The following is a 19,219-nucleotide window of genomic DNA, read 5'->3' on the forward strand; positions in this document are numbered from 1 at the left end:
CCTGCTTAGGATCACTCCCATGTCACCCTCCCACCCCACCTCAGCTCAGTGAGTATGAAGAACTATAGTTTTTACAATTTGGAGAAGGCTGCCAAAATCAATGGTGTTGTTGCCTCAGGGCCACACTTGATTAGCAGTGGGGCAAGGGTGCTAAATTGCTCACTATTTTTCAGCTCAAAGTGCTGAATTTACAAGGTTAAAAAGAGCAAAACCCACCCTTTTTCTAGTCTGAGCTTTTAGTCTCTTTTGTGTCCAGCGCAGTGCCAGCCACAAATATAATGGAGAGGAAATAAAAGGGAGAATTCACAAGAAGAGAAGACATTAACTCTCTACACATTCTTGACTGATGAAACAAAGGTGCACTTGTGTAGAGGAGATAAAGATGATCCCAGTAAAAATAAAAGGCAAAGTGGACTTGAAAACTAATTGCAAAGTTATGAGGACTCCCCCGTACACGCATACATTCACAAGTACAAATAACAGACTATGGAAATCCTATTGACTGAAGCTATTTGAATTCTTTAAAAATATATAATCATTGATTGTCAACCAAGCTATAAATACACAAGGGGAATCCCTAGGAAGCCAGACTAAAATTAAAAATAAATAATTACAATTTTAAAAACTGAGAAGAGATATAAGCAAACACACTCTAAAGAGAAGATTCTGCAGTAAAAGTTTCGCAAATCACAAAAAATAATGAATCCAAGAAAAATGAAACAGAATTACTGTTTACTACACAATATTATCAAAAATATGTAACCATAAATGATTAGAAAATATACAAAACACACTCTCTATACACAAGTAATACAGTCAAAATAATTGTATATAAAATTTGAGACACAAAGAGAGAATTACTGAAATTGAAGATGGTGGTTAAAACATTGTTTACCCCAAAAAATAGAGAGAAAAAAAGAGAAAAATAAGTAGACACTCAGAGACTTTTGAAGCAGTATCAAGAAAACTAACATAGGTGTAAATATACACTGAGAACAACAAGAGAGACAGACATAGAAAAACAACTTGGAGACATAATGACATAACTTTTTAAATTTAATTTTAAAATTTTGTAGGCATATGCGATTCAGCAAACTATACATAGAAACAGCACGTAGAAATCTAATTCTCAAAATATTATAATCAAATGACTGAAAAACATTGAAGACATAGACAAAGAAACAATTATGAGGAAAATTGTGGGAGCATGATGTAGCTTGAGTCAGTGTGAAAATGAGGGAGCAGGTGAGACATTTCCCTCCTCCAGCAGCACATGGGCCACATTATCTCTCCCAGAATCCACATTTGTCCTGCACCCTATTCCAGACGAGGGAGTTGAGTACCTAATAAGGGTAGATGGAAAATCTCCGTCTTGTCTCAATTTTGCTGTAACCTAAACTACTCTCAGAGAATCAGTCTGTGTCTTTTTTTTTTAATTGGTAATGATGAATTTTATCTTAAGTGTTTTTTGCCACAATATAAAATGTAAAATAGAAAGCAAAAAAATAAAAAAAAAGGTAACCTTGAAATAAGCAAAAGAAAACTTACCCATTACATATAGGAAATAGCAATATGATTAATAATGAGTTCTAATCAGAAAGAAAACTGAATAGAAAGCGAGAGTGACATATTCAAAGAGCTGAAAGTACTGGTGGGGAAAGACATCAAAACCTGTCAAACAAGAATTCTTAATTCAGCAAAACAGTCCTTCAAAAAAGAAGTTGCAATAGGGACCTTACAAAATACACAAAAACAAAACAGAGAATTTCTTGTTAGCAGACCTGCCCTCCAAAAACGTTCTTCAGGCTAAAAGTAAATGATACTGGACGGTAACTCATAGCCACAGGAAGGAAGAGCAGTAGAAATGGTAAGTATATGGGCAAACTTAATCATCTGTGTTTCTGTTCTTGTGATTACTTTTGAAAATGAGATTATTTAAGGCAATAATTCTGACACTGTATGGTTGGGTCTCTATGATTGCAACTCTGTGCTGGAAAATGGGAACCTTGTTCGGGGTTGGGGGGAAAATCCTTATTTGTTAGCATATGTTTATTTTTGGTTTGCAAAAATCCCTAGAATGATTAATTTCAAGTCATCTTTCTGTAAATCATGAATGCCAGGTCACAAAGGATGTGCATCACTGTTTGTTCACAAACCAGTGCTGGCTGACTGGGTACAACATTGTTAGAGAGAATAGTAAGACCACAACAGACAAGAGAGGACATGGAGCTATATTGGTGCTAAGCTTCTATATTTCACTGGAATTTAGTCAGAATTGACTTGAAGTAGACAGTGATGAGCTAAGGATATATGTCTAATATCTACAGCAACTACTAAGAAAATTATGTATATCCAAACCATTGACAGAGAATTAAAATGGAACGCTATAATAATACATGTTTAAGACAAAAGATGTCAGGAAGTATAAAAGAAAAACCTAAAGACACGGACATAGAACAAAGAGCAAAACAGCAGACGTAAATCCAACTAAATGTGAATAAAATACATTTTATTTTATTCTACACTAAATGTGAATAAAATACATATTTTAATCAAAAGATAGAAATTGTCATACTGAGGGAAAATGTAAGATCCATCTATGTGTTGTCTATCATAAATGCACTTTATATTCAAAGGTACAAAAATGAAAGTAAAAGGGTGAAAAAATGATATACCCTATGAACTGTAACCTTAGGGGAGCTGAACTGGCCATTCTAACATCGGACAAAATAACTGTTAAAACAAGAAATATTATTAGAAATAAAAGAAACAATTCAAAATATTAATGATGTCATTAAGAAGTACATAAAACAATTGTAAACATGTGACCACCTAACAACAGAAACCTCAAACACATGAGTAGAACCTGACAACATTAAAAGGAGATACAAACACTTCAATTATTATAGTTGGACATCTAAAAGTTCCAATGTCATTCCAACCACAATAAGATATCACTTCACACGAGTTAGAATGGCTATCATCAACAAGACTAACAACAACAAGTATTGGAGAGGCTGTGGAGAAAAAGGAACCTTCATGTACTGTTTGGTGGGAATGCTGATTGGTGCAGCCGCTATGAGACATAGTGGGGAACTTCCTCAAAATATTAAGAATAGAATTACCATATGACCCAGCAATCCCTCTCCTGGGTATCTACCCAAAAATCCTAAAAACATTTATCCATAAAGCTATATGTGCTCTGAAGTTCATTGCAGCTTTATTTATGGTTGCCTACCTTGTGTTCAAAGACCATTTTATGAATTTGACCCCAAAGGCAAGGGAAGTAAAACCTAAAATAAATGAATGAGATTATATCAAACTAAAAATCTTCTTCATGGCAAAATAAACCATTGACAAAATGAGAAGGCAACAAATCTAATTGGAAAAGATTTTTGCAAACAACGCCTCCGATAAGGGGCTAATATCCAAAATATGTAAGGAACTCATACAACTCAACAACAAAAAAACCCACAAGCAATCCAATTCAAAAATGGGCAGTGGACCTGAATAGACATTTCTCCAAAGGGACATAGACATGGCCAATAGACATATGGAAAAATGTTCGACATCACTAATCATCAGAGAAATGCAAATAAAAACCGCAATGAGATATCGCCTCACCCCAGTTAGAATGGCTATCTTCAACAAGACAAATAGTAACAATTGTTGGAGAGGCTGTGAAGAAAAAGGAGCACTCATACACTGTTGGTGGGAATGCAGATTGGTGAGGGCACTATGGAAAGCAATGTGGATGTTCTTCAAAAAATTAATGATAGAATTATCATATGACCCAGCTAATCCCTCTCCTGGGCATATACCCAAAACATCTGAAAACATTTATCTGAAAAGACATACGTGCTCCAAAGTTCATTGCAGCTTTATTTACAGTGGCCAAGACATGGAAACAACCAGTGTCCTTTGACAGATGATTGGAAAAAGAAGATGTGGTATATATACAAATGGAATACTATTCTGCCAAAAGAAAAGATGAAATAGTACCATTTTCGACAACATGCATGGAACTTGAGATTATTATGCTCAGCAAAATAAGTCACACCGAAAGAGTCAAGGACCATATGATTTCACTGATATGTGGTATATAAAACTGAAAACAACAAAAGAACAAGACAAACAAATGAAGAAGAAAAAACTTATAGACACAGACAATAGTTTACTGGTTCCCACAGGGTAGGCGGGATGGGGATAGTAAATGAGGAAAAAGGGGATCAAATATATGGTGACAGGAGAACTGACTCTGTGTGTTGAACACACAATGTGATATATAGATGATGTATTACAGAATTGTACAAGTGAAATCTGTGTAGATTTCCTAACAGTTGTCACCCCAATAAATTTTAATTAAAAACAAAAAAACTATTTTTCTGAACAGTATAGATTAAAACTGTCATGTACATGTATTACAGTAGCAAAAATTAACTACAGATAAATGCAACAGTGTGGATGAATTGCAAAAATATCATATGGGAATGAAAGGAGACACATAAAATGCATACTGAATGATCCCTGTTACAAGAGCTCAAATTTAAGCAATGATAATTTGGAATATTAAAAATTAGAATAGTGGTTAAGTAGGGGGAGGAAAACTTGTGAGAGAATACACAGGAGTGGGCTATTGTGGACTGGAAACTTCCTTTTCATGATCTGATTGTTCATGACATGGGTCCTGTCAGTTTATAATCAATCTGCACAATCATGATGTTTTGTGTCCTTGATATAAAATTGTACAGCAAATTTAAATAGCAAAACGTAATTTAGGCAAAAAGCATTTATACAAGTATGGTTGTCTATGGAAAGTAAGAACTGGAAATTATTAAATGTGCATTAATGACATGAAATATAAATAAAATATTAAAGAGTTAAACAATAGAATATTAACAGACTTTAAACTACAAATGTATACAAAAATATGAATGAATACTACAAGTATAATGTAGACAAAAATAATCTTTTAACAAAATGTTGGAAACTTAAAATCTTACCACTTCTTCTTTATTGTCTATATAAAGCAGGCTAGAGTTCTTGGAAGCACAGGCCGTCTGACTCTCAGTCCACGTTTTTCTTTCAGTGCTGATGTAATAGCAGTTGTTGGAATATGTAAACCACTCCTTTGGACAATGACCACAATGATATGCTGAAGAAATTATCATCCAAAAACAATTTGAATTAAAGAAATAAAAATTAATTTTCATATTGGCATAAGTAAAAACATATATGTGCATAGCATTTCTATTCACCTTCATTAACTGATACATATCAAACAAAACACAATCACACACTCACAGAGAAGGGTCAGCCTCTCACCCCCTAATTTTTGTGCCCAAATAAGGAAAACACACAAACATAAATATCCCCTTTAACACATGTCATGAAAGTCAATGAACAAAACCACGTTTTTGGAATAGCAAAATTATTTGTCTCATTGCGTAACGGGGAAATGTAAGCCAATTGGCAACAATGGGTATGGTGATTTAAAATGTATATTTCTTCATATTGTTCCCTAAGAAAGACCATTCTCCTAAAATTATTATTTATGAACACTAATTGCCCAATGTTATAATTTATATATTCCCATAAAACCCTATTATTATTTTTGCCTACCCTGAGTTACAGACAAACTGTAAACTGTAGTAATATCAGAACTTCGAAAATTATTCTGTACCTTCCTGGATCCCTGTTGTCAAGCGGGAATTAGTCTGCTCTGGCATTACAGCAGCTAGAAAACAAAAAGTAATTCTTATTTAAAAAATTAATATTTCTCTAAATAAATCATAATTTTAGTTTCTTAGAATGAAATTTGGTGTTTTGTTTAAAATTAGAAAAACCTGAAATAAAATTGATTTTAAGAAAAAGTAATAAAGTAATGAAGATTTGGGGGAAAAATATTTCAAATGCTTATAGGATCAATTGTCACCATTTTTTACAATATTGGTTTAACTAATCTGAATGCTTAGCTTGTATTTCTCAATAAAGTCTATGAGATTGAAATGAGACACGTTATTCAGAAAAAAACAGTATAAAAGGTCCATGATTAATGTAAAAAAGCATATCTTTAAGATATGAAATCTGAATATAAATATATGTAATATTCTATAGAAATATTCGGGTATTTATACTTTTGAAATTCAAAAAAACACTCCACATTTATTCTAAATGCATACATTAAAATGATAGCTCTATTTCATAGTATTATAAAATGTTTAGAGGCACTGATGAGCATCAGAGTGAAAAGTTCCCTCATAGTCTTTCAAAAATGTACATACTGGAAATAAAATTCATCATTCTAACTAAAGTGTACATCAAAATCAGACAAAAGACTCCCAGGATCCCAGCAAGAGCTTCTCTGGAGGTGATTCTGATTCTGCAGGAAAGAAATAAAATACATACTGAGAAGGAGAAATGGAGACAACTGTTCAGACAGTTTACACGCATGGAATCATATATTTATATATATACATATATATAAACTTGAACTCCAAACCCATACCTACCATTGTAACCTTTCAGAATATGCCATTGCATTTTCAAGAAATATAATGCTCCATGAATTGTTGTTCAAAGACTGCACCTTACCACCATGCCTGCATAAATTAGTCCCCAGAATTCATGTTAGAATATTGTATTCCAACTTCAACCTCTGATCCTCACTAATTAAAAATGTGTGAGCTTATTCCCTACTGTTTCCCCACAGCTCTCCACCCGGCTGCACATCCTATAGAACTATTACACTCTGGGTCTATTTAATGCTTTAGCTTTGCAGTTGTCATTGTTGTCATTCCTTTGATGATACTGACAAGCATTTTGAAGGTTTAGTTCCTCATAGGATATTTGCTGTCCAGTTAGTAAAATGGAGCTTTTCATGCCCTTACCTTTTGGCTGCTGTCTCCTTGAGTCCTTAGCCAGATTCTGTTCTGAGTAGTTTTCTAGTTGGATATCCATCTCTGCAGCTGAGTAATGTCAGGTATGGCGCCTGTGATAACTTTACTTTAGTTAATAAATGGTGTAAATAATGGCAAGATTCCTAGAGTAGTCAATGTGGGTAGAGTGTGAGATAAGTAACGGTACTCATTTTACAGTGTACCAATGTGAGGTCATATTCTAATTGTTTTACAACTTTAAATAAGTGTTTCATGACAGAAGAATAGTTCTTAGAATGATATTCTATGTTTCACACTATATTATTGGTTAAAGCAATGAAAAGTAATAAATTAGGGATAAAGAAATTCATGACTCTTATATCTTTATTAATCTAAAGTCAGATTCCACTTAAACATTTTACAATTGTAAAAATGACTATGTTGTAAATTAAATTGTTGTATAGAAAAAAAAGTCATGCACCAATATTTATGACAATTTTTAAATCCACTACGGGTTAAAGATTGAGGGATCTAAAGTTGGGGGAATAGTAGTGGTAACGTATATAGTAATTTCCTGCACTAGATTACTTTTATTTAGTCACTTATATTTATGTACTAAAAGGGCAGATAAGGTATAACCAATGATATTGTATTTTGAATAACTGGAATTCTGAGACATCATTAAATTGTTAAAGAAATATTTTATATGTTGAAAAATCTTACACATTAAAGTTATCCAAAACTTAATAAATAATAAAAACAATAAAACATAAAAAGATTTTTAAAATGCTTATTTTATGCAAGTTATTTGTAATTATTTAATGTCTAAGATTTGAAATCATAACATGATAAATAAATGTGTCGATCATTGATGGAGGAACAGTTTGGGTGCAAACTCCCGAAAGGTCTGATGGCTGTCAAAGTCAGTGAGGGTAGCCTTAGTTGTGTAAGCAAGTGTAATAAACCAAAAAACATAATATAATAATTCAGTCAGTGGGCTCTGCCTTCAGTGAGATCTAGAAAAAATTCTGGCTTGGAAACTTACAAGGTATGACCTTTAAAACTTACCCAGCATCTAGCAACCTAGTTTACTACTCTAAAGTGGGAATAAAAATATGTAAGATATAATGCATGTAAAACACAATACTCAAACGCATTTATAACTCTCAGTGATATGTTCCATATTTTAATTATTACTTTAATACATTTGCCATGTTACTATTCTTGATTCATGTCAGTTAGACAATGTAACATAATTCATTAGACATTATGACCACTGTGAATTCTGGTTTTCAATGTTTTGTTCAATTTTTTAAAAGACTTTTGATTGTTTAAAATAAAGTTTAAATAAGGATTTTATGCATGATACCTCATCCTATTTTTATCGCAATTCAAACTGCTTTTATTTAATCAAAGTACATCTATGAGGAATAAGTTTGACCTTCATGATATGATGAATTCATTTTAAGAATCTATTTTTAAAGGCTAATTAAATATAAAATAACATACAGATATAACTGTACCTATTAATTACAAAATACAAAGTAAACTGTTCCAAGTCACAATGCTTATAAGATTTCACTTTAAGTTATATTGATTTATAAACCAAGTTATGCATGTGTGTACAGTCACTAGTAATTTTCTACAAGCTATATTTATTTGAAGATTCCTCCAACGAATTTCACATTTTATTCTCGTTTTTTGCCTGAATTGTACAAATCAGGATACCAATGTTTTCTTGGATTTCATTGCATGTTAATTATACCTCAGTTGCATCACATCTAGCATTTGCAATCTCCTACTTCATGAGATGAGCTAACAGAGAGGCAGGAGAGTAGAGACACATACCTTGTTTAGGCCAGAAAGTCGTAGATTCTTTAGTGGAAGAACAGGTTACTCCTGTAACAAACAATACCTGTGGTCTTCACAGGCTGCATGTGAAGACTGAGAGAGAAAGCAAAAGTGAAGCAAAAGTGGACAAAGTAAATATTTCACCACTATGTCACTTAAAGTTTGAACAGGAAATTCTTAGACTTCGGCTATTTTGAAGACAGTTTACCTTATCACACACCTTCACAATGTAGGAGACTGAGCTTGTGGTATGTCATTTAGTTTGCCCATTGAGCCTCTGAGAAGTTGTTTGCATATTCTAAAAGATTTCTGCGGACAACAGACTTGACGACTCATGTTGCTGATTCCATCTTAATCACAAGCACTGAAAACTTTGGCTTTATTAAGAGGATCTTAGATGTTTAAGTTCTACTCTTAGACAAGGTTGCTAAATACTGGCATTACCCACTTTTTTTCTTTATATTTATTACATTATTTCTACTATAATGAAAACTAAAATCGTAACCTGATTAAATAGGTATTTAATAATATTTGTTCCTGTTGTTCTGAAGAATTACTACATTTTCAACTTTATTTTAACTGTTACAATTATCAATTCCCAAACCTGTCTTCTCAATTTCTCTGCCTTAGTTTTTTAAATTGTTACAATTAATTGTATTATTTGTGTGTAAGTTAATTAGGTTCCCCTTGATAAAAATTAATGCACGTCTCTGTGAAGAACAAAACATTAAAGAATATTTAACTATATCACAATCTAAGAGATAGAAACATTAAATTACTAGTCAATAAAATATTACTCATTGATTCATCTTCCAATCATAATTACTTGTCGGTATATTAATAGATATATTTGTTGTAAATGAAAAAGAAAACTCAAGTTTAACTATATAGGGGAAAAATAAGGTAATTTTTTAAAATTTCACTTAACCAAAACTGAGGGTGTCAGAAAAAATAGACTTTGAAAACGTAAGTTAAATTACACATCAATATCAAAAGAAATAAAACATTAAATCTAAATTATCTAATGTATATCAGATGGAACTTTTTTCATCCTCCCCATCTTATATAGAGTAAAGGGACAATGTTTATTCATCATTCCTAAGTAAATTAAAACTGCAAGTAACATGGAACCCAGCAATTCCATTTTTGGGTATATATACAGAGAAAATGACATGAATATCTCAAAGAAATATCTGTATTCCCATGTTTATTGCAGTATTAAATACAATAACTAAGGTATGGAAGCAACCGAAGTTTCTTCAATGGATGACCCGGATAAAAAAGTATATATATATATATATATATATATATATATATATATATATACACACACACACATACATACACACACACAGACACACACATATATATGCATATATATATATGTATATATATATGTATTATATATGTACAGGTGTATATATTCCAATGAGTATATATATAACAATCCAATGAATGTATATGTTATATATTTTTTTAATTTTAATAATACCAACTTTAAAAAATTATTTTTAAATAATTTTTGTTTTTCAATTAAGGTTGGCATACAATATTATATTAGTTTCACATGTACAACATTGTGATTAGACATCTATATATTTTACCAATTGATCACCCAGGTAAATCTATTACCCGTATGACACCATATAGAGTTATTACAATATTATTGACTACATTCTATATGCTATTTTACATCTCCATGATTATTTTGTAGCTACCAATTTGTACTTCTTAATTTCTTAATTCCTTCAGTTTTTTTCATCCATCCCCCTACACCCCCCCCCGTTTGTCAACCATCAAAATGTTCTCTGTATGTATGACTTTGCTTCTGTTTTGTTTGTTATTCATTTTGTTCTTCAGTTTTCACATGTAGATGAAATCATATGGCATTTGTCTTTCTCTGCCTGACCTACTCCATCAGCACAATACCCTCCAGGACCATCCATGTTGTACCAGATGGCAAGATTTCATTCATGTTTATGGCTAATATTCCATTGTATATATGTACTACCTCTTTTTTATCTATTCATCCAATGATGGACAGCCAGGTTCCCTCCATACCTTTACTATTGTAAATAATGCTACAATGAGCATATGGATTCATATGTCTTTTCAAAGTAGTGTTTTGGGTTTCTTAATATAAATACCCAGAATTGGGATTACAGGGTCATTCTCTGTCTCTTCTTATAGCCCATGATTTAAAGTTTATTTCTTCTGGTGTAAGTATTGGTACCCCAGCCTTCTGTTTGTTTGTTGTCATTTTCATGAAATATCTTTTTTCATCTCTTTACTTTCAGTCTCTGTGGCTTTCAACTGAAGTGAGTCTCTTGTAGGCAATATATGCAAGGGTTTTGTTTTGTTATCCACTCAGCCACCCTATGTCTTCTGATTGGAGCATTAAACCATTTACATTGAAATTAATGGTTGATAGAGATGTAATTGTTGCCATTTTATTATCCATATTATTTATCTTTTTTTTTCCTTAAAGAAGTTCCCTTAACATTTCTTTTAATACTGGTTTGGTGGTGATGAACTCCTTTAGCTTTTTCTTGTCTAGGATGCTCTTTGGTGTCCTTAGATTATAAATGATAGCTTTGCTGGAGAAAGTAGTCTTGGTTGGACTTCCTTGCTTTTTATCACTTTGCGTATGTTGTCCCAATCCTTCCTGGCCTTCAGAGTTTGAGAAATCAGCTGACTGTTTTATGAGAGCTCCTTGTAGGTAACTAAGACCTTTTCTCTTGCTGCTTTGAAGATATGTATATATCTGAGTAAGGGCTAATTATTCCCAAATAATTGTCACCACTCTCCACTAAAACTAGTTTATCTAAATTTTTGATTGTGATATTTCTTTTTTTTAAAATAAAGTTTATTGGAATATTTCAAAGTGTTAAGATTCTCTCTTTGTCTTTAATTTTGGTATTTTAATTATGATGTGTTTTGGTGTGGGCCTCTTTGGGTTCATCTTGTTTGGGACTGTCTGCACTTCCTTAGGTTGTATGTCTATTTTCTTTACCAGGTTATGGCAGTTTTCCATCATTATTTCTTCAAATAGACTTTCAATTCCTTGCTCTCTCTCTTATCCTTTGGTACCCTTATGATGCAAATATTGGTACACTTGATGTTGTCCCACAGACTCCTTAAACTATCCTCATGTTTTTGGATACCTTTTTCTTTTTGCTGTACTCATTGGGTGTTCTCTGCTACCTCATCTTTCAAATCGCTAATTCAATTCTCTGCTTCTTCAAATCTATTGTTGATTCTCTCTAATGAATTCTTTCTTTCAATATTGCATTCTTCATTTCTGACCACTTATGTTTTACATTTTCAACTCCATTTTGTTTCTTATCACTTTGCTGATATTCTCCCTGAGTTCATTGAGCATCCTTATGACCAGTGTTTTGAACACTTCCTCGGGTAGATTTCTTGTCTCAATTGAATTACCATTTGGTCTGATCTCTCCACTTCTGATGGACGTAGTACAGAAGCCACTTTTGAACTGATCTTATTGCTGATGAGTGCTGAATGTTATGAAGAAACTAGGAAAAGACTAGTTGGGCATCTTAAGCAGATAATACAACAAACACATTGTAAACTATATAAATTATGGGTCTGAGTCATTAAAAAATGAGGTATTTTAAAGGTAAGGTTTGTCTCTAAATTAAATTAAAATTTTGGCACTTTCTAAATTTAGATGATTCAAGTTAAGAAAATCTCAGTCTGGTTAAGGTAATTTATGTTGCATTCTTTTGTATTTATCATAGAACAACTGGACAATCTCTATGCAGATGAGATCCTGTTATTTTACATCATCAGACCATATTTTGTGGATTTCCCCACCTTTTCATACAAGACATTCTAGTTAACGGGGCTTTACTACCATCCATATTTTGCACTACTTTTTATATTTACCTGTCATTTAAATTTTATGTGCTCTGTCTTATTGATCCTGAAAAAAATGCAAGAGTTTAATTTGAAGAAGAAAACACACAACACTGATAAAGTTAAGAAGTTTAAGTGTCATGCAAAATGAGATATGTATATATCTGAGTAAGGGCTAATTATTCCCAAATAATTGTCACTACTCTCCACTAAAACTAGTTTATCTAAATTTTTTATTGTGATATTTCTTTTTTTTAAATAAAGTTTATTGGAATATTTCAAAGTGTTAAGAGTATTTAAAGATTTAAAATGTCATGGTGATATGAATACTAGGTGAGCTGTTACTTCTGATTTTATGCCAGGATGTTTTCTTCCCCTCTCTTGTGAGAGCCTTCACAATATTCTGCCAACCTTTAATTTATACATGGTTGGAATCAAATTTTCACAAACACCAAACCAATTACTGTTACCAGTTACAATGACAGCCAAATAAAAGATTTGGACATTGACCTGCCATTTTTGGTCATTTTTCTGTATTTTACATTTTACCAAGTTGGTTCACACTCCCATGCCCATCCTAAATTAATATCCACTCAGAGCTTGCGATTGTGACCTTATTTGGCAATAGAGTCTTTGCAAATATAATCAAGTTAATAGGTGGTCATAATAATGTAGGGTAGGCCCTTAACTAGTAAGACTGATATAATATAAGAAGAGGGCTATTTAGACGGAAAGACAGACCCATAGGGAGAGCAATGAGATGACAGAGGCAGAGCTTGGAGTAATGTGTCTGTAAGTCAAGGACTGGGGGCTACAAAAACTCAGAGAAAGGCATGGAGCATAGTCTCCCCTAGAGTCTTCAAATAAGGATAGCACTGTTGACACCTTCATTTCAGGTTTTTAGCCACCAGAACTGATAGAAAATTGGGTGTTTAAGCCAGATAAGACATTGAAATACATAATATATTAGAAGGTTTTTTTAAAAATGTTGTATGAAAGCATTTAAACAGAGTAAGTGGTTTGGGTATGCCATTTGTGAGGGGAAACTGAAATTCCATTGGGATTCATTGGGAGTGTAGTATTTGGACAAAGACATAAATTTGGTAAGAAAACTAAGATAGCAAATAAATCGAGAAAACTATTTGAAATTGAGTGAGCAACTAATGAAATTTCCTATTGAAGAAGCCTGTCTGAATATTTGAGGATCAGCAAGGAGGCTGATACAGGTGGAGCAGAGTGAGTGAAGAGAACAGTGTTAGCTCATGCATTCTCAACAGGGGTGATATCCTCAAAAAAGTGGACAAAAACTGATTTTTGATTTTAGTGAAATATCTCACTTTGTGTATAAAGTACAGATATATATAAAGAAAAGTGTAATATATTGGTGGTTTTCAATTTTCATGGAGATGGATTAAGAAAACATCTCTCTGAAAGCTCCTTAGTGCCTTTAGGTTGAGGCAGAAAAATTAAAAAAAAAAAATTGGTTGAGAAACATTGTATTAGAGGATCAGATGCAAGAAGTAACAGTGCTCCGATCATTCAAGCTTTCTAAGGCTCCAGCTTCCTCATCATGAAGCATGGAAAGCCACCCCTACATTTTAAAGGTGAGGAGTTGTATGAGATCTTTACATATATGAATATCACTACGGTCTCCTTTGAAGTACTCCCCTTGGAAGGCTATGCACTGACACCAGCGCCTAGTCCATCTTTCAAAGCAATTTTGGAACTCTTTTTCTAGAATGGCCATTAGAGTTGTCATCATATTACACTTGTTGTCCTGAATGTCATCCCAAATCTTCCTTTCAAAATATCCTTTATATTTGGGTAAAGAAAGAAATCATTGGGGTCAGATCAGGTGAGTAGAGAGGGTGTTTCAATACAGTTATTTGTTTACTGGCTGAAAACTCCCTCACAGAGAGTGCCCTGTGAGCTGGTGCATTGTCGTGATGCAAGAGCCATGAATTGGTGAAAAGTTCAGGTCATTTTCGTCTACCTTTTTGACGCACCCTTTTTAGCACTTTCAAATAGTAAACGTGGTTAACTTTTTGTGTAGTTGGTACAAAATGATAATAAACAATCCCTCTGATATCACAAAAGTTTAGCATCACTGTTTTGCTCTTGATTTGGACTAATGGACCTTTTTTGTTCTTGGCGAATTAGCTGACTTTCATTGTGTACTTTGATGCTTTGTTTCAGTGTTACATTAGTGTTTTATCATGAATGATAACACGGCCCTAAACATCATCTTGCCTCTCCAAAAGGTCTTGGCAAACTTTGACTCTCCTTTGTTTTGTTCATCAGTGACCTCCTTTGGGACCATTTTTGCACACATCTTTGTCAAATCAAGATTTTCAGTTAAGATTTTCCTGTTTCTCTATTGATGTTTACTTTGTCTGCTATCCTTCTCACAGTCAGCCAATGATTTTTACTCACAAATCGATGAATTTTTGCAATGTTTTCATCAGTTCTGCTCGTTACCAGCCGCCCTGACCTCTCTTCACCAGTGACGCATTAACTCCCCTCAGAAAACCATTTAATCCATTTGTTCACTGCCATTTTCTTCATGGCATTATCCCCATAAACTTGGATTAAACATGTCCCTGATTTGACTTCCATTTTTGCCAAGTTTAACAAAAAAATTAATGTTTATCCGTTGCTCTAATTCAAGCTCAGGCGTTCTTCCAACGGCACACAGAAGCATGTAACAATACTGAACATCACTCAGCAAGACACCGCCACACATGGACACAAACACAGCTGTGAGACACGATATACCAAGGTTATGAAACCTTACCGAGATGTTTGTATGTCCTGGCAATGTAAGCACATGGTGGCAAATTCACATACTTAATTGTCAGATCTTGTATACCTGATATGAGCTAATTATTCCTAAATAAATATCATTACTCTCTACTAAAACTAGTTTATTTCTTTTTGTTTTATTGTGATATTTTAAAGTGTTAAGAGTGTTTAAAGGTATGAAATGTCATGGCAACATGAATACTAAGTGAACTGTCGCTTCTAATTTTATGCCAGGATGTTTTCTTTCCCTTCTCTTCTAAGATCCTTCACATTGCTCTGCCAACCATTTATGTATACATGGTTGGAATTGAGTTTTCACAAACACTGAGACAAATACTATTTCTAATTACAATGACACCCAGATAAAAGATGTGGACTTTGACCTGCTATTTTTGGTCATTTTCTGCATTTCCCATTTTACTGAATAGTGTCACACTCTCACACCCTCCCCCAAATTAATATCCCCCCAGAGCCTATGAATGTGACCTTATTTGGGAATAAGGTCAAATGTCATCATGTTAATATGCGGTCATACCGATGTAGATGTAGGGTAGGCCCTTAATTAGTGCCACTGATATTCTATAAAAGAGGGATATTTGGACACAAAGACAGAGACACACAGACAGCGCATTGAGATGATAGAGGCAGAGCTTGGAGTAATATGTCTATATGTCTGTAAGCCAAGGACTGGGGGCTACACCAAAAGCTCAGAGAAAGGCATGGAACATAGTCTCCCCTAGTGTCTTCAAAGTGAGGACAGCCCAGTTGTCACCTTCATCTCAGACTTCTGGCCTCCAAAACTGTGATAGAATATTTGTTGTTTGAACCAGAAAAAAAAATGAAATATATAATGTTAGAAAGTTAAAAAAAAAAATGTTGTATGAAAGCATTTTGAAAAGAGTAAGTGGAATTTGGAGTGCCAATTGTAAGAGGGAACTGAAATTCCATTGGGATTCTTTGGGAATATAGTATTTGGACAAAGACAAGAATTGGGTAAGAAAATTATGACAGCAGATAAATGGAGATCATTTGAAATTGAGCCAACAACTAATGAAATTTCCTACTGAAGAACCATGTCTGAATATTTGAGGATCAGCGAGGAGGCTGACATGGCTGGAGCAGAGTGAGTGAAGGCAGCAGCGTGAGCTCATGCATTCTCAACAGGGGTGATCGTGTCGACAAGTGGACAAAAACAGAGTTTTGACGGTAGTGAAAAAAAAATCTCACTTCATGTATAAAGTGCAGATACACATAAAGTACATAAAGAAAAGTATGATACATCGGTGGTTTTGAATTTTCATGGCGATGGACCAAAAAAGCATATCTGTGAAAGCTCCTTAGTAGCTTGAGGTTGAGGGAGAAAATGGAAAAAACAAAAAAAAGTTTGAGAAACATTGTATTAGAGGATAAGATGCAAGAAGTAACAGGACTCAGATCATCCAGACTTTGTAAGACTCAGGCTTCTTCATATTGAAGCATGGAGAGCCACTCCTACATTTTAAAAGATGAGGATTTGTATGAGTTCTTTATATCTGTATTTTAGATATTAGCGCAAAACAATGGCAGGTATTGTTTGCAAATATTTTCTCCCATTCCATTGGTTGCCTCTTTGTTTTGTTGATGGCTTCTTTTGCTGTGCAGAAGATTTTTCGTTGGATATCATCTATTTTTGCTTTCACTTTCCTTACCTTTGAGGTCAAATTCATAAAATCCTTTCTGAACCTAAGGTCCATAAATTTAATACTTATTATTTCTTCTATGCAATTTATTGTTTCAGGTATTATGTTTAGGACTTTGATCCATTTTGGGTTAGTTTTGGTGTGTGATGACAGATAGCAGTCCAGTTTCATTGTCTTGCACGTGGCTTTCCAATTTTTCCAGCACCATTTATTGAAAAGGCTTTTTTTTCCCCTCCACTGCATGTTTTTGGCTCCTTTGTTAAAAATTATCTGCCCATGTATATGTGGGTTTATTTCTGAGTTTTCAATTCTATTCCATTGGTGTGTGCATCTGTTTTTCTGCCATATCCAGGCTGTTTTGATTATTGTCACTTTGTAGTATAAATTGAAGCAAAGTAGTGTGATATCTCCAGCCCTGTTTTTTGTTTTGTTTTGTTTTTTGGGGTTTTTTTTAAGATTACTTTGGCTATTCAGGCTCTTTTGTGATTTCATAATAATCTGATGATTATTTATTCTATTTCTTTAAATATTTTCATTGTGATTTTGATGGGAATTGCATCAAATCTGTATAGGGCGTTGGGCAGTATGGCGGTTTTAACAATGTTAATTCTTGCAATCCATGAACACAGAATATCTATCCATTTCTTTGTGTCTTCTTCAATTTCTTTTAATAAAGTCTTATAGTTTTCACTGTATAGGTCCTTCACATCCTTTGTTAAATTTATTCCAAGATATTATATTATTTTTTGTTGTAATTGCAAGAAATGATTTCATGCATTTCTTCTCTGAAATTTCGTTGTTAGTATGTCAGACTGCATGGATTTTTGTATATTGATTTTTGTATACTGTAACTTTACAGTATTTGTTTATTGTTTCTAATACTTTTTCAGTAGAGTGTTTAGGGTTTTCTATGTAAAGAATTATGCCATATAGCAATTTTGTATTTCTTGCACAATAATCTTGAGGGTCAATTAACAATGTGTTAATCTCAGATCCAAATCTGTCCTTCATGGCCCTCTCTGAAATAATGGAGCTTGATCCTATAACTTTTTCTCTCTTGTTAGCTCGTGTGATGTTAGTTTGCCAGAAAAAGGCACTGGAGAGACACTGACAGAAAAAGGACTTTTGTTCCTGGTTTCATGGTGCTTTCTCCGCATTGGCTCTGCGGTGAGGTTGCCAGTTGCACGCATGCAGGAAGTCCTGTGGTGTTCACCCTCCAGCAGTTTTTGTGGACAGTCCCAGTCATAGTTCCCTCTTTTTCCAACCTCTGTCTGAGGACACCGTGATAGGGAGGTCTTCCTGCTTGCCAGTCACAGCCTGAGATCCGTCCTCACCAATAACACCAGCGGACTGTGGAACTGCTCTATCCAGGGCAACTCAGTGAACATGTCTGCTGTTAGGTTGTCGGCAGCCACACTGTGTTCAGTGAAGTCTGAAATCCATCCTGAGGGAGTAAACCGGGCTTCCAAATAATTCCACCTTTGGGTATTCTTTTTTAACCCTAGGATATTCTTTATAATTTTATTTTATCTCTTGTTTGTAGACTATCTCCTCTACAAAAACTTAATAATACTTTAAATCGAATTTCCTCTCTTTTTTGTGTTTTTACTCCACTATGAGCTGTACACTGTGCCAGCCTTTGTTGTTGAATCCTCATTTTCAACATTCAAGGGTTAGGACAAATCAACTAATATAAACTATAAATGGAATTATTCACCAGATTGAGGACTTATTAATAACAGCTCTTGATGTTAAAACATATGGTTTATTTTAATAAATAGCAAAAGCTTAAGAAACATATAGCATATACTTGGGTATACATTTTAAAAATTAATAAAAATACAGATTTAAAAATAATTCTATAACACCAAGGGTGAAGTCTCACATAAACTATGGATTTTAAGTGATTATGATGCATCAGTGTAGAATCATTCTCACTAGCAAATGACTATTTTGGCCATTGATGTTGATCATGGGGGAAGCTCTGCATGTGTCGAGATTGGTGTAATTTTGGAAATGTCAGTACCTGTCTTAGTTTTGTTGTGAACATAAAACTGTACTCAAAATTGTATCAGAAGAAATAATTATAAGAAAATTACTGTAACGGTTTTAAATCAATTAAGAATATGT

At 33.6% G+C, this 19,219-nt stretch overlaps 1 protein-coding gene across 1 annotated transcript; it reads right to left on the minus strand.

Annotated features, from left to right (window-relative positions):
- Positions 1–71: 71 nt before the first annotated feature.
- LOC117028761 (NKG2-A/NKG2-B type II integral membrane protein-like) lies at positions 72–8,841 on the minus strand. Its single transcript, XM_033117647.1, is given in 7 exon segments — positions 72–182; positions 5,004–5,155; positions 5,684–5,737; positions 6,285–6,362; positions 6,365–6,382; positions 6,891–6,991; positions 8,727–8,841. Coding segments are annotated over 6 exon segments (483 nt in total). The 5' UTR covers positions 6,961–6,991; positions 8,727–8,841.
- Positions 8,842–19,219: the final 10,378 nt, after the last annotated feature.

Source organism: Rhinolophus ferrumequinum, chromosome 10 (assembly GCF_004115265.2).
Source record: "Rhinolophus ferrumequinum isolate MPI-CBG mRhiFer1 chromosome 10, mRhiFer1_v1.p, whole genome shotgun sequence".
Taxonomy (NCBI): domain Eukaryota; kingdom Metazoa; phylum Chordata; class Mammalia; order Chiroptera; family Rhinolophidae; genus Rhinolophus; species Rhinolophus ferrumequinum.